The 15,655-nt window shown below is 52.7% G+C and overlaps 4 protein-coding genes across 4 annotated transcripts; all 4 read left to right on the top strand.

The window, feature by feature from the left end:
* Positions 1-3,361: 3,361 nt before the first annotated feature.
* On the top strand, positions 3,362-6,687 carry LOC122321418 (uncharacterized). Its single transcript, XM_070276447.1, has 3 exons — positions 3,362-3,723; positions 3,995-6,449; positions 6,508-6,687. The coding sequence occupies exons 1-3, from the start codon at positions 3,362-3,364 to the stop codon at positions 6,685-6,687; spliced, it is 2,997 nt and encodes a 998-aa protein (XP_070132548.1).
* A 270-nt stretch (positions 6,688-6,957) lies between these two features.
* Positions 6,958-8,615, top strand: LOC122321419 (uncharacterized). Its single transcript, XM_043211306.1, has 2 exons — positions 6,958-7,360; positions 7,408-8,615. Exons 1-2 carry the CDS (start codon positions 6,958-6,960, stop codon positions 8,613-8,615), a joined length of 1,611 nt encoding a protein of 536 aa, XP_043067241.1.
* Positions 8,616-9,939: 1,324 nt separating this feature from the next.
* LOC122321420 (uncharacterized) lies at positions 9,940-13,222 on the top strand. The gene is made up of 3 exons (XM_070276446.1): positions 9,940-9,976; positions 10,274-12,787; positions 12,840-13,222. Exons 1-3 carry the CDS (start codon positions 9,940-9,942, stop codon positions 13,220-13,222), a joined length of 2,934 nt encoding a protein of 977 aa, XP_070132547.1.
* A 54-nt stretch (positions 13,223-13,276) lies between these two features.
* On the top strand, positions 13,277-15,150 carry LOC122321421 (uncharacterized). The gene is made up of 3 exons (XM_043211308.2): positions 13,277-13,679; positions 13,727-14,572; positions 14,639-15,150. The coding sequence occupies exons 1-3, from the start codon at positions 13,277-13,279 to the stop codon at positions 15,148-15,150; spliced, it is 1,761 nt and encodes a 586-aa protein (XP_043067243.2).
* The last annotated feature ends 505 nt before the right edge of the window (positions 15,151-15,655 follow it).

Genomic DNA, 15,655 nt, shown 5'->3' with positions numbered 1-15,655 from the left:
TCCCTCTGTAACGCACAAAAAACCAATTTAGGTTGTCTATGGGAGTGCTGACCTTCCTCCGGACGTAATTGAAAAACAAACGAGAGCACAACAGAAACAGCTGAGTTGCCCACTATATGTAGAAAACACAGTTGAAGCTGATCTATGAACCACTGTTAAAAAAGGGACCAATATTGGATACTATCCCATAGACATCACTTTACGAGCTTCTATGTATTTCTATTGCTATCCGTAGGTATTGCCCAACACGGCAGCCGCCAATATGAATGTTTACCTTTTTTACAGAGGATGCGCTAATATGCACGGTATACCACGAGAAAGCTAATTTTTAACCAATTCGGATGGTACCACTCCCATTAAAATCGCTCCCACAGATTTTGAGAAATCAAGTCCCGAAATGTTCGCACTCTGATTCGCCAATACTGGCCATTCTCCATTATCGCCAATACTGGGACTGGTATCAGTCCCATTAAAATCTCTCCCACAGATTTTGAAAAATCAAGTCCCGAATTTTTCGGACCCTGATTCGCCAATACTGGCCATTATCATTTTCCCGAGTTGTGACGCTGCCCAACACGGCAGCCGCCATTATGAATGTTTACCTTTTTTACAGAGGATGCGCTATTATGCACGGTATACCACGAGAATGCTAATTTTTAACCCATTCGAATGGTACCAGTCCTTTAAAGGGGTTATATACAGTTGTGATAGATGAAAAAATCGATTTTTGACGATCGGAGCATTAGAACCGAAGCTTTAGCTATTTATAGCGCACTACCTGCACATCAAACTTGAACAAAATTGAAACTTTGAACGCAATTATCTCAGAATCTTGTTTTTTCGGTGGACACGATTACTAAAAAACTATTAATCCGATCAACACCAAATTTTGACCACTTATTTATTATGATATTAGCTAGTTCGTGAACGAAGGATTTTCAATTTTTTTGAAAACTATTTTTTTAGAGCATAAAAATCGAAAAACGTATACCTTGAAAAAGTACATTTTTTGTTAAATACGTCGCCATTTTTTTAAATCAAATATTTTATAAATCCCTCGTTCACGGACTAGGCAATACAATACTATCGAAATTTTTTTTTTTAATTTTTGGTTTCGGATGAACCGTTCTCGGAATATAATGTCCACCGCAAGACACCATCGAAAAAAGACGATCTTGGAATTCGGCTATAACATTTTTATTATTACACAACACGGCAGCCGCCATAATGAATGTTTACCTTTTTTACAGGAGATAAGGCTTACTTTATTCAGAACATTATAAGACTATTTTTATTTGAATCGCTCCCACAGATTTAAAGAAATCAAGTCCCGAAAATTTCATACCCTGATTCACCAACACTGGCCATTAACAGCATCACACATTTCTGCGCTGCCTAACACGGCGCCCGCTATTATGAAACTTGAATGCCTACCCTAGCTTTTTTTACAGAAGATGCGCCATTATGCACGGTATTTCGCTCCCACAGATTTTGAGGAATCAAGTTCCGAAATTTTCGGACCCTGATTCGCCAATAGTGGCCATTATCATTTTCCCGAGTTTTGACGCTGCTCAACACGGCAGCCGCCATTATAAATGTTTACCCTTTTTAAAAAGGATGCGCCATTATGCACGGTAAACCACGAGAAAGCTAATTTTTAACCCATTCGAATGGTACCAGTCCCATTAAAATTGCTCCCACAGCAATTTGCTTTCGGACCCTGATTCGCCAATACTGGCCATTATCATTTTCCTGAGTTTCGACGCTGCCCAACACCGTTTTTTACAGGGGATGCGCTATTATGCACGGTATACCACGAGAAAGCTAATTTTTAACCCGTTCGAATGGTACCATTCCCATTAAAATCAAGTCCCGAAATTTTTGGACCCTGATTCGCCAATACTGACCATTATAATTTTCCCCGAGTTGTGACGCTGCCCAACACCGTTTTTTACAGGGGATGCGCTATTATGCACGGTATACCACGAGAAAGCTATTTTTAGCCCGTTCGAATGGTACCAGTCCCATTAAAATCAAGTCCCGAAATTTTCGGACCCTGATTCGCCAATAGTGGCCATTATCATTTTCCCGAGTTTTGACGCTGCTCAACACGGCAGACGCCATTATGAATGTTTACGTTTTTTAAAAAGGATGTGCCATTATGCACGGTATACCACGAGATCGTTAATTTTTAACCCATTCGAATGGTACCAGTCCCATTAAAATCGCTCCCACAGATTTTGAGAAATCAAGTCCCGAAATTTTCGGACCCTGATTCGCCAATACTGGCCATTATCATTTTCCTGAGTTTTGACTCTGCCCAACACGGCAGCCGCCATTATGAATGTTTACCTTATTTATAGAGGATAAAGCTTATTTTATTCAGAACATTATAAGACAATTTTTATTTTAATCGCTCCCACAGATTTAAAGACATCAAGTCCGAAAATTTCAGACCCTGATTCACCAACACTGGCCATTAACAGCATCACATATTTCTACGCTGCCTAACACGGCGCCCGCTATTATGAAACTTGAATGCCTACCCTAGCTTTTTTTACAGAAGATGCGCCAATATGCACGGTATTTCGCTCCCACAGATTTTGAGGAATCAAGTTCCGAAATTTTCGGACCCTGATTCGCCAATAGTGGCCATTATCATTGTCGACGGTCAAAACATTGTTATCGATAGTTAAGTCAGTATTATTAGGAAATGTAGTATTTTAAGTTATCGGAATTACGGGCCTACTAATAGCGGTAGTGTGAATGCCGCCAAAAAGTGCCATTCATTGTTTTGTTGATTGTAGGAGGGCACACTGCGGTAAGAAGAAGAGATATATTTGAATTGTAAACTAATTTATGAATTAATAGAATAAAACGTTCCGTTAGCCACAGCCAAGGCCTTTGAAGTACCCCTTTCTTCGGACCTACGCGTGTGGGAAGCCGTTTAAGGCAACTCCACATGACACAAAACAACAGCTTTTATTCGCAGTCCTAGGGAGACTGCAAGGGCAACTTGCGCTGGAGGACGGCTCGACGACCAGCTAGAGAGTTGCCAGGAGCGCACGGAGCGCAGTTCCCGTACCAGCAGAGGAGTCGCAGCCAGCGACATAGACGGCGCAAGGAGCGCCAAACACTGAGTACGGACGGAGTCGCAGCCAGCGACACGGAGACGCAGTCGGCGTCAGTTCTGGAGACGCAGCCAGCGTCAGGATAGGAAACGCAAGGAGCGCCAAGTACCAGCGGCAAGGAGCGCCGAGCATCAGCGGCAGCAGCCAGACGGCACAAGTCCGCCATTTTGGAGCGCTAGTGCAGCGCTATTTTGGAGCGCTAGGGCAGCGCCATATTTGAACACTTGGAGATGCAGCATTCCCCCAGGAGGAGTTCCCGGCTGAACGGAGGGGAAGCCACCCCTACAACAAGTAGTGCAGCAGAAAGCCGGCCAAGGGTTAACATAACCACGGCAGAGGCCATTTCTCGCCCAGCCACTACAGCGACTACAGTAGCGTCCCAACCAAGGAGCACTGTAACAGCAGCTGCGAGTTCAGAGCCGGAGGTGAGCCAGCCACTCACGGCGTACCTATTGGAGAGGATTACGGCGTTGGAGATCGAGCTGAAGAAGGTCAAAGCCTTGGACGCAACAAGCACCGCCAATTGCGCGCCAATCGCAGTTGGCCCAAGCGCAAATGGCGCCAACAGTGGAGCGTCGGAGCGGCCGCCATCGTAAAGCGGACCGCCATTAGCCGCCACATCGAACGGTGAGGTCCCAACTAACGGGGTCGGGCCGGACCCATATAGCAGTTTCGGTGAGACCAGTGGGGCCTACACGCTGCCGCCATCTTGGAGTGGACCACCGTTGCTAACGACTAGCAACCCACTGTGCGCTACAAGTGCTGCGCAGACAGCGCATGGATTCGCGCTACCGGGCGGGAGCATCCACAACGTGGCAACTGCATCGCCATTTGTTGGATCCTACGCCTGGATGACCAAGGAGGCTCCCGGACTTGCCTACATTTGGAGGGCAGCCCGAGGATTGGCCCATTTTTAATTGTGCGTTTGTGGAGACGACCCAAGCGTACAACTGCACAGACCTGGAGAACAACCAGAGGCTGTTGAAGGCGCTGAGGGATGAAGCACGCGAGACTGTGAAGTCGCTGCTGATTCACCCTGCGAATGTCAGAGCCGTGATGGAGCAGCTGCGCTTTAGGTTTGGCCGACCGGAGCAGCTTATACGCAGCCAGCTGAACAGCGTGCGAGAGGTGCAGCCGATTTCGGAGCAGCAACTGGCGAGGATCGTCCCCTTCGCAACCAGAGTGAGTAACCTCACGGCCTTCTTGCAGTCGGCGAAGGCGGAGCAACATCTGGGAAACCCCACACTCATGGAGGAGCTTGTTGCAAAGCTTCCCACCAGCAAACGAGTGTATTGGGCCAGGCACGCTGCATCGATCCAGCCCTTTCCCACTGTAGCGCACTTCAGCGCGTGGCTACAGGAGTACGCGAACATCGTGTGTACGATTTTGGACGTCGATGGAAAGGAGCCGAGGCGTCGAGTTCTACACGCGAGCGTCGACCAGAACGGATACGAGCAGCGGGATGACCGGCATGGAGGTTGTCCAATTTGTGAAGGTCAACATGCTACGACGAGTTGCAGCGAATTCATTGAAGCTTCGCCACCGGGCAGATGGAGCATGGTGAAGAGGCATCGGCTCTGCTTCACATGCTTACGGAGTGGGCATGCGGCCAGATCCTGCGATGTGCATGGCGAGTGCCAGATCAACGGATGCCGCAGATTGCATCACCGTCTGCTACATGAAGAGGACGAAGGGCGAAGACGGCCGGAGCAGCGAGGTGGTTTCAGGCGCCACAACGGAGGAAACCAGATGTCACCAGTTTCCAGACGCAGCCTGGAGAGAAGGGCCCCGCAGCCAGCAGAAGCTCCCGTGCAGACGAATTTAAGTATTGACGTCGAAGGAGGCCGACTTTTGTTTCGCATACTACCAGTAACGCTGTACGGAGCTGGTCGCCAGGTGGACACATACGCGCTGTTAGATGAGGGATCCTCCGTCACGATGATCGACAACGAGCTACGAAGGGATCTGGGATTGCAAGGCGAACATCGACAGCTTAACGTCCAATGGTTTGGAGGAAGAGCCAGCAGGGAGCCTACCAACGTGGTGAGTCTGGAGATAAGTGGAGCTGGGAAGCCCACTCGCCACCCGTTGAAAAACGTGTACGCCGTTTCAAACTTGAGTCTGCCGATGCAGACGTTATGTCGACGAGATGTCCAGGGCGTGCAAAGGGATTCGAGACTGCCGATGAAGCCCTACAGCAACGTGGTGTCGAAGTTGCTCATCGGACTGGCCCATGGACATTTGGGATTGCCACTCAGGACGAGGCGGTTTGCCAGAGAGGGACCGTTCGCGACCGCAACCAAGCTTGGATGGGTTGTGTTTTGGCCAGTAAGTGGACAATCAACTACGCCGTCACCGAGGTCCTGCCTTCTAGCCGTGTCAGTGGAGGACACGATGGAAAAGATGGTGGAGGACTACGTCGAGATGGAAGGCTTTGGTGTGAAGCTCGCGCAACCGGTCGCAGCCAGCGACGACGCGCGGGCCCAAAGGATCCTCGACGACACCACGGTGAAAGAGGGGCGTCGCGACCAGACGGGATTGCTCTGGAAGGATGACCACGCTGTGCTGCCACGGAGCTATGAGATGGCGCACAGACGGCTGATCAACGTCGAGAAGAAGTTGAAGCGCAACGGGCAGTTGGCTCTGGAATACGACCGTATCATCAAGGATTACGTTTCCAATGGATATGCAAGGAAGCTGCAGCCGGATGAGGTCGCGGTGAAGAGCGACAAGCTGTGGTATTTGCCACATTTTGGTGTGGAAAACCCAAACAAGCCCGGAAAGGTCCGGCTTGTGACCGATGCTGCAGCCAAGGTTGGAGGAACCTCACTCAATTCGGCGCTGGACAAAGGGGCTCAGCACTACAAGCCCTTGCCAGCTGTGCTCTTCCTCTTCAGAGAAGGAGCAGTCGGAGTCTGCGGGGACATCAAGGAGATGTTCCACCAAGTGCTGATCCGACCCGAGGATCGATATTCCCAAAGGTTCCTCTGGAGAAATGGCAACGACGATCGAGAGCCGGATATATACGAAATGAACGTGATGACTTTTGGAGCAGCCTGCTCGCCGAGCACTGCGCACTACGTCAAGACGGTGAATGCCTTGAAGTTTCGGGATTCAGATCTGAGGGCAGTCAAGGCCATCATCGACCACCATTATGTCGATGACTACGTGGATAGTTTCGATACGGAGAGCGAAGCTATCGAGGTATCTACCCGAGTGAAGGAGATACACGCGGAGGCTGGATTCGAACTATGCCAGTTCTCATCCAGCTCACCCATCGTGGAAGCGGCGCTGGGACCACCTGGACAAGTCAAGAGCGTCGGATGGGGTGAGTCTGAGCAGAAAATCCTCAGACTCAAATGGAATGCGTTGGTAGGTAGCAACGGATGACTTCAGATTCAACGTGGAGTATCATCGAGTGCCAAAAAGCGTCCTAAGTGGAGAGCGAGTCCCAACAAAGGGGGAGTTTTTGAGCCTGCTGATGTCAACGTTCGACCCATTGGGGTTCCTGTGCTGCATGAAGATTACAGCGAAGCTGTTGCTGCGGGAGATCTAGAGGCAGAAGATCCAGTGGGACGAACCGCTGCCGGAGGAGATAGGCAAAGCCTTTGCTGCCTGGCGCAGAGAGATGGACGCCGTGGGACAGTTCCGATGTCCTTGCCACTATTTTGGGCGTGGAGAAGTTTGGACAATCGAGCTACACGTTTTCGTGGACGCAAGTCAATCTGCATTCGCGGCGGTGGCCTATTGGAGGGTCACGTACAAGAATTGAAACGTGCTGGTTAGCTTCGTGTGCGCAAAGACGAAGTGTGCGCCGATGAGAACGATGTCCATCCCACGACTGGAGCTGCAGGCAGCGGCCCTTGGAACCAGAGTGATGAATACTGTCAAGGAAGAACACAGTGTGGACATCAGCGAGACGGTTTTATGGACGGACTCAAAAACGGTGCTGAAATGGATCGGTAGCACCCACCGCCGGTATAAGCAGTTTGTTGGCAACCGAGTGGCGGAGATTTTGGAGTCATCGAAGGTTTCCCAGTGGAGATGGGTACCTACAGCTGACAACGCAGCGGATGATGCGACGCGGTCGCAGAGCAAGGCGGACCTTAGCCCGGAATCCCGGTGGCTAAGCGGTCCCGCATTTTTGAGGCAGCCAGAAAGCGGCTGGCCAACGCCTGAGAAGGGAACCGAGCATGTTCCAGATGCACCTGACGAGGAGGAGATGCCCGGTGAGTTCGCTTTGGTAGCATCGAATGAATTTGTCATCCTGTTCCAGAGATTCTAGAGCTTCAGTCGCCTGGTGAGGACCACCGTCTGGGTCCTGAGGTTTGCGCGACGGTGCCGCAAACAGAGAAGCGAGCTCAGGAATATGGACTCACTGCAACGGAGTGTGAGGCCGCGGAGAACCTGTTAATCAGGCAGGCCCAATTGGAGTCGTTTCCCGACGAGATGAGGTCGGCGGAACGCGGAAAGGACGTCGCCAACTCGAGCGAGATTCGAAGTCTGGCGCCTTACGTGGACAAGTATGGAGTTCTGCGAGTTTATGGCAGAGTCGATGCCGCGCTGTCCATGCCATACAGTGCGAGGAGGCCTGTGATACTGTCACACAGGCATAGTCTTACGGAGATGGTAGTAAGACACTACCACGCCCAGATGAAGCTTCAAAACGTGGATGCGACGATTGCCCAGATCCGGACGAGATTCTGGGTCACCAAGATAAGACGAGTGCTGAAGGAGATAATCTCGTCGTACAACGTGTGCAAGCTGCAACGGACGCGGCCGATACCGCCGATAATGGGACCCCTTCCAGAGGATCGCTTTGAAGCTGGAGGATGGCCATTCAAGTACACAGGACTGGACTACTTTGGGCCACTGCTGGTGACCGTTGCCCGTCACAGAGAGAAGCGTTGGGTCGCCTTGTTCACATGCTTGACGACAAGGGCAATTCATCTGGAGCTGGCGCATGACCTGTCAACGGATTCCTGTATAATAGCAATCAGGAACTTCGTCTGCCGTAGTGGACCAGTACGTAAACTGCGGAGTGACAACGGCAAACACTTCGTGGGAGCTGACAGGGAGGCCAGACGATTTGGAGACGTGTTCGAGACGGAAAGGATACAGAGTGAGTTATCCAACAGGAGCATTGAGTGGGTTTTTAATTGCCCATCCAACCCGTCTGAGGGCGGAGTATGGGAGCGGATGGTGCAGTGCGTCAAGCGAGTGCTGCGCCATACCCTGATGGAAGTCGCGCCGAGGGACCATGTGTTGGAGAGTCTACTCATAGAGGCAGAGAACATAGTCAACTCGCGTCCGCTCACCAACTTGCCAGTGGATGCGGACCAGAAGGCGCCGTTGACGCCAAACGACCTGCTCAAGGGAGTAGCTAACCTGCCAGATACGCCTGGATTGGATGCGAAGCTGCCCAAGGAGGGTTCTACGCGAAAGCAGTGGAGGATTGCCCGCATGCTGCGAGACCGTTTCTGAAGGAGGTGGGTCATGGAGTACCTGCCTACGCTTGTGCGCCGCGAGAAGTGGTGCCAGAGAACGGAGACCATCCGCCAGGGCGATATGGTCTTCGTCTGCGATCCCGCCTTGTCCAGACGAGAGTGGCGCAAGGGCATCGTGGAGGAGGTTTACAGCGGAGGTTTACAGCGCGCCACCGTGCGCGTAAATGATAATGGACTATCTTGGACAATGTTGCGGCCCGTCTCTAAACTTGCAGTTTTGGATTTAAGGGAAGCGGGTCTTCACGGGGTCGGGGATGTCGACGGTCACAACATTATCGATAGTTAAGTTAGTATAATTAGGAAATGTAGTATTTTAAGTTATCGATCTTGAATTACGGTCCTACTAATAGTTGTAATGTGAGTGCCGCCGAAAATTGCTTCTCATTGTTTTGTGAATTGTAGGAGGGCACACTGCGGTAAGAAGAAGAGATATTTTTGAATGGTAAACTAATATAATGAATTTACAGAATAAAACGTTCCGTTCCGTTAGCCACAGCCAAGGCCTTTAAAGTACCCCTTTCTTCGGACCTACGCGTGTGGGGAGCCGTTTAAGGCAACTCCACATGACACAAAACAACAGCTTTTATTCGCAGTCCTAGGGAGACTGCAAGGGCAACTTGCGCTGAAGAACGGCTCGACGACCAGCTAGAGAGTTGCCAGGAGCGCACGGAGCGCAGTTCCCGTACCAGCAGAGGAGTCGCAGCCAGCGACATAGACGGCGCAAGGAGCGCCAAACACTGAGTACGGACGGAGTCGCAGCCAGCGACACGGAGACGCAGCCGGCGTCAGTTCTGGAGACGCAGCCAGCGTCAGGATAGGAAGCGCAAGGAGCGCCAAGCACCAGCGGGCAGGAAGCGCAAGGAGCGCCGAGCATCAGCGGCAGCAGCCAGACGGCACAGGTCCGCCATTTTGGAGCGCTAGGGCAGCGCCATATTTGGACATATTTATTGGACACCTGGAGATGCAGCATTCCCCCAGGAAGAGTTCCCGGCTGAACGGAGGGGAAGCCACCCCTACAACAACGCAGCAGCCAGCGAGTAGTGCAGCAGAAAGCCGGCCAAGGGTTAACATAACCACGGCGGAGGCCATTTCTCGCCCTGCCACTGCAGCGACTACAGTAGCGTCCCAACCAAGGAGCACTGTAACAGCAGCTGCGAGCTCAGAGCCGGAGGTGAGCCAGCCACTCACGGCGTACCTATTGGAGAGGATTACGGCGTTGGAGATCGAGCTGAAGAAGGTCAAAGCCTTGGACGCAACAAGCACCGCCAATTGCGCGCCAATCGCAGTTGGCCCAAGCGCAAATGGCGCCAACAGTGGAGCGTCGGAGCGGCCGCCATCGTGGAGCGGACCGCCATTAGCCGCCACATCGAACGGTGAGGTCCCAACTAACGGGGTCGGGCCGGACCCATATAGCAGTTTCGGTGCGACCAGTGGGGCCTACACGCTGCCGCCATCTTGGAGTGGACCACCGTTGCTAACGACTAGCAACCCACTGTGCGCTACAAGTGCTGCGCAGACAGCGCATGGATTCGCGCTACCGGGCGGGAGCATCCACAACGTGGCAACTGCATCGCCATTTGTTGGATCCTACGCCTGGATGACCAAGGAGGCTCCCGGACTTGCCTACATTTGGAGGGCAGCCCGAGGATTGGCCCATTTTTAATTGTGCGTTTGTGGAGACGACCCAAGCGTACAACTGCACAGACCTGGAGAACAACCAGAGGCTGTTGAAGGCGCTGAGGGATGAAGCACGCGAGACTGTGAAGTCGCTGCTGATTCACCCTGCGAATGTCAGAGCCGTGATGGAGCAGCTGCGCTTTAGGTTTGGCCGACCGGAGCAGCTTATACGCAGCCAGCTGAACAGCGTGCGAGAGGTGCAGCCGATTTCGGAGCAGCAACTGGCGAGGATCGTCCCCTTCGCAACCAGAGTGAGTAACCTCACGGCCTTCTTGCAGTCGGCGAAGGCGGAGCAACATCTGGGAAACCCCACACTCATGGAGGAGCTTGTTGCAAAGCTTCCCACCAGCAAACGAGTGTATTGGGCCAGGCACGCTGCATCGATCCAGCCCTTTCCCACTGTAGCGCACTTCAGCGCGTGGCTACAGGAGTACGCGAACATCGTGTGTACGATTTTGGACGTCGATGGAAAGGAGCCGAGGCGTCGAGTTCTACACGCGAGCGTCGACCAGAACGGATACGAGCAGCGGGATGACCGGCATGGAGGTTGTCCAATTTGTGAAGGTCAACATGCTACGACGAGTTGCAGCGAATTCATTGAAGCTTCGCCACCGGGCAGATGGAGCATGGTGAAGAGGCATCGGCTCTGCTTCACATGCTTACGGAGTGGGCATGCGGCCAGATCCTGCGATGTGCATGGCGAGTGCCAGATCAACGGATGCCGCAGATTGCATCACCGTCTGCTACATGAAGAGGACGAAGGGCGAAGACGGCCGGAGCAGCGAGGTGGTTTCAGGCGCCACAACGGAGGAAACCAGATGTCACCAGTTTCCAGACGCAGCCCGGAAAGGAGGTCTTCGCCACGAGGTGGTTACAGGGACCACGAGAGGAGCCAGCAGTCGGCTGTCCTCAGGAACAGCCTGGAGAGAAGGGCCCCGCAGCCAGCAGAAGCTCCCGTGCAGACGAATTTAAGTATTGACGTCGAAGGAGGCCGACTTTTGTTTCGCATACTACCAGTAACGCTGTACGGAGCTGGTCGCCAGGTGGACACATACGCGCTGTTAGATGAGGGATCCTCCGTCACGATGATCGACAACGAGCTACGAAGGGATCTGGGATTGCAAGGCGAACATCGACAGCTTAACGTCCAATGGTTTGGAGGAAGAGCCAGCAGGGAGCCTACCAACGTGGTGAGTCTGGAGATAAGTGGAGCTGGGAAGCCCACTCGCCACCCGTTGAAGAACGTGTACGCCGTTTCAAACTTGAGTCTGCCGATGCAGACGTTATGTCGACGAGATGTCCAGGGCGTGCAAAGGGATTCGAGACTGCCAATGAAGCCCTACAGCAACGTGGTGTCGAAGTTGCTCATCGGACTGGACCATGGACATTTGGGATTGCCACTTAGGACGAGGCGGTTTGCCAGAGAGGGACCGTTCGCGGCCGCAACCAAGCTTGGATGGGTTGTGTTTTGGCCAGTAAGTGGACAATTAACTACGCCGTCACCGAGGTCCTGCCTTCTAGCCGTGTCAGTGGAGGACACGATGGAAAAGATGGTGGAAGACTACGTCGAGATGGAAGGCTTTGGTGTGAAGCTCGCGCAACCGGTCGCAGCCAGCGACGACGCGCGGGCCCAAAGGATCCTCGACCACACCACGGTGAAAGAGGGGCGTCGCGACCAGACGGGATTGCTCTGGAAGGATGACCACGCTGTGCTGCCACGGAGCTATGAGATGGCGCACAGACGGCTGATCAACGTCGAGAAGAAGTTGAAGCGCAACGGGCAGTTGGCTCTGGAATACGACCGTATCATCAAGGATTACGTTTCCAATGGATATGCAAGGAAGCTGCAGCCGGATGAGGTCGCGGTGAAGAGCGACAAGCTGTGGTATTTGCCACATTTTGGTGTGGAAAACCCAAACAAGCCCGGAAAGGTCCGGCTTGTGACCGATGCTGCAGCCAAGGTTGGAGGAACCTCACTCAATTCGGCGCTGGACAAAGGGGCTCAGCACTACAAGCCCTTGCCAGCTGTGCTCTTCCTCTTCAGAGAAGGAGCAGTCGGAGTCTGCGGGGACATCAAGGAGATGTTCCACCAAGTGCTGATCCGACCCGAGGATCGATATTCCCAAAGGTTCCTCTGGAGAAATGGCAACGACGATCGAGAGCCGGATATATACGAAATGAACGTGATGACTTTTGGAGCAGCCTGCTCGCCGAGCACTGCGCACTACGTCAAGACGCTGAATGCCTTGAAGTTTCGGGATTCAGATCTGAGGGCAGTCAAGGCCATCATCGACCACCATGTCGATGACTACGTGGATAGTTTCGATACGGAGAGCGAAGCTATCGAGGTATCTACCCGAGTGAAGGAGATACACGCGGAGGCTGGATTCGAACTATGCCAGTTCTCATCCAGCTCACCCATCGTGGAAGCGGCGCTGGGACCACCTGGACAAGTCAAGAGCGTCGGATGGGGTGAGTCTGAGCAGAAAATCCTCAGACTCAAATGGAATGCGTTGGCAAGTAGCAACGGATGACTTCAGATTCAACGTGGAGTATCATCGAGTGCCAAAAAGCGTCCTAAGTGGAGAGCGAGTCCCAACAAAGGGGGAGTTTTTGAGCCTGCTGATGTCAACGTTCGACCCATTGGGGTTCCTGTGCTGCATGATGATTACAGCGAAGCTGTTGCTGCGGGAGATCTGGAGGCAGAAGATCCAGTGGGACGAACCACTGCCGGAGGAGATAGGCAGAGCCTTTGCTGCCTGGCGCAGAGAGATGGGACAGTTCCGATGTCCTTGCCACTATTTTGGGCGTGGAGAAGTTTGGACAATCGAGCTACACGTTTTCGTGGACGCAAGTCAATCTGCATTCGCGGCGGTGGCCTATTGGAGGGTCACGTACAAGAATTGAAACGTGCTGGTTAGCTTCGTGTGCGCAAAGACGAAGTGTGCGCCGATGAGAACGATGTCCATCCCACGACTGGAGCTGCAGGCAGCGGCCCTTGGAACCAGAGTGATGAATACTGTCAAGGAAGAACACAGTGTGGACATCAGCGAGACGGTTTTATGGACGGACTCAAAAACGGTGCTGAAATGGATCGGTAGCACCCACCGCCGGTATAAGCAGTTTGTTGGCAACCGAGTGGCGGAGATTTTGGAGTCATCGAAGGTTTCCCAGTGGAGATGGGTACCTACAGCTGACAACGCAGCGGATGATGCGACGCGGTCGCAGAGCAAGGCGGACCTTAGCCCGGAATCCCGGTGGCTAAGCGGTCCCGCATTTTTGAGGCAGCCAGAAAGCGGCTGGCCAACGCCTGAGAAGGGAACCGAGCATGTTCCAGATGCACCTGACGAGGAGGAGATGCCCGGTGAGTTCGCTTTGGTAGCATCGAATGAATTTGTCATCCTGTTCCAGAGATTCTAGAGCTTCAGTCGCCTGGTGAGGACCACCGTCTGGGTCCTGAGGTTTGCGCGACGGTGCCGCAAACAGAGAAGCGAGCTCAGGAATATGGACTCACTGCAACGGAGTGTGAGGCCGCGGAGAACCTGTTAATCAGGCAGGCCCAATTGGAGTCGTTTCCCGACGAGATGAGGTCGGCGGAACGCGGAAAGGACGTCGCCAACTCGAGCGAGATTCGAAGTCTGGCGCCTTACGTGGACAAGTATGGAGTTCTGCGAGTTTATGGCAGAGTCGATGCCGCGCTGTCCATGCCATACAGTGCGAGGAGGCCTGTGATACTGTCACACAGGCATAGTCTTACGGAGATGGTAGTAAGACACTACCACGCCCAGATGAAGCTTCAAAACGTGGATGCGACGATTGCCCAGATCCGGACGAGATTCTGGGTCACCAAGATAAGACGAGTGCTGAAGGAGATAATCTCGTCGTACAACGTGTGCAAGCTGCAACGGACGCGGCCGATACCGCCGATAATGGGACCCCTTCCAGAGGATCGCTTTGAAGCTGGAGGATGGCCATTCAAGTACACAGGACTGGACTACTTTGGGCCACTGCTGGTGACCGTTGCCCGTCACAGAGAGAAGCGTTGGGTCGCCTTGTTCACATGCTTGACGACAAGGGCAATTCATCTGGAGCTGGCGCATGACCTGTCAACGGATTCCTGTATAATAGCAATCAGGAACTTCGTCTGCCGTAGTGGACCAGTACGTAAACTGCGAAGTGACAACGGCAAACACTTCGTGGGAGCTGACAGGGAGGCCAGACGATTTGGAGACGTGTTCGAGACGGAAAGGATACAGAGTGAGTTATCCAACAGGAGCATTGAGTGAGTTTTTAATTGCCCATCCAACCCGTCTGAGGGCGGAGTATGGGAGCGGATGGTGCAGTGCGTCAAGCGAGTGCTGCGCCATACCCTGATGGAAGTCGCGCCGAGGGACCATGTGTTGGAGAGTCTACTCATAGAGGCAGAGAACATAGTCAACTCGCGTCCGCTCACCAACTTGCCAGTGGATGCGGACCAGAAGGCGCCGTTGACGCCAAACGACCTGCTCAAGGGAGTAGCTAACCTGCCAGATACGCCTGGATTGGATGCGAAGCTGCCTAAGGAGGGTTCTACGCGAAAGCAGTGGAGGATTGCCCGCATGCTGCGAGACCGTTTCTGGAGGAGGTGGGTCATGGAGTACCTGCCTACGCTTGTGCGCCGCGAGAAGTGGTGCCAGAGAACGGAGCCCATCCGCCAGGGCGATATGGTCTTGGTCTGCGATCCCGCCTTATCCAGACGAAAGTGGCGCAGGGGCATCGTGGAGGAGGTTTACAGCGGAGCTGATGGAGTCGTCAGACGCGCCATCGTGCGCGTAAATGATAATGGACTATCTTAGACAATGTTGCGGCCCGTCTCTAAACTTGCAGTTTTGGATTTAAGTGAAGCGGGTCTTCACGGGGTCGGGGATGTCAACGGTCACAACATTATCGATAGCTAAGTTAGTATAATTAGGAAATGTAGTATTTTAAGTTATCGATCTTGAATTACGGTCCTACTAATAGTTGTAATGTGAGTGCCGCCGAAAATTGCTTCTCATTGTTTTGTGAATTGTAGGAGGGCACACTGCGGTAAGAAGAAGAGATATTTTTGAATGGTAAACTAATTTAATGAATTTACAGAATAAAACGTTCCGTTCCGTTAGCCACAGCCAAGGCCTTTAAAGTACCCCTTTCTTCGGACCTACGCGTGTGGGGAGCCGTTTAAGGCAACTCCACATGAATCAAAACAACAGCTAATTTTTAACCCATTCGAAAGGTACCAGTCCCATTAAAATGAAGTCCCGATAAATTCGGACCTTATTCGCCAACACTGGCCATTATCATTTTCCCGAGTTCTGACGC

Source organism: Drosophila bipectinata, chromosome XR (assembly GCF_030179905.1).
Source record: "Drosophila bipectinata strain 14024-0381.07 chromosome XR, DbipHiC1v2, whole genome shotgun sequence".
NCBI lineage: Eukaryota > Metazoa > Arthropoda > Insecta > Diptera > Drosophilidae > Drosophila > Drosophila bipectinata.
The sequence above is the reverse complement of the archived record's forward strand: the minus strand, read 5'-3'. Positions and strand labels throughout refer to the sequence as shown.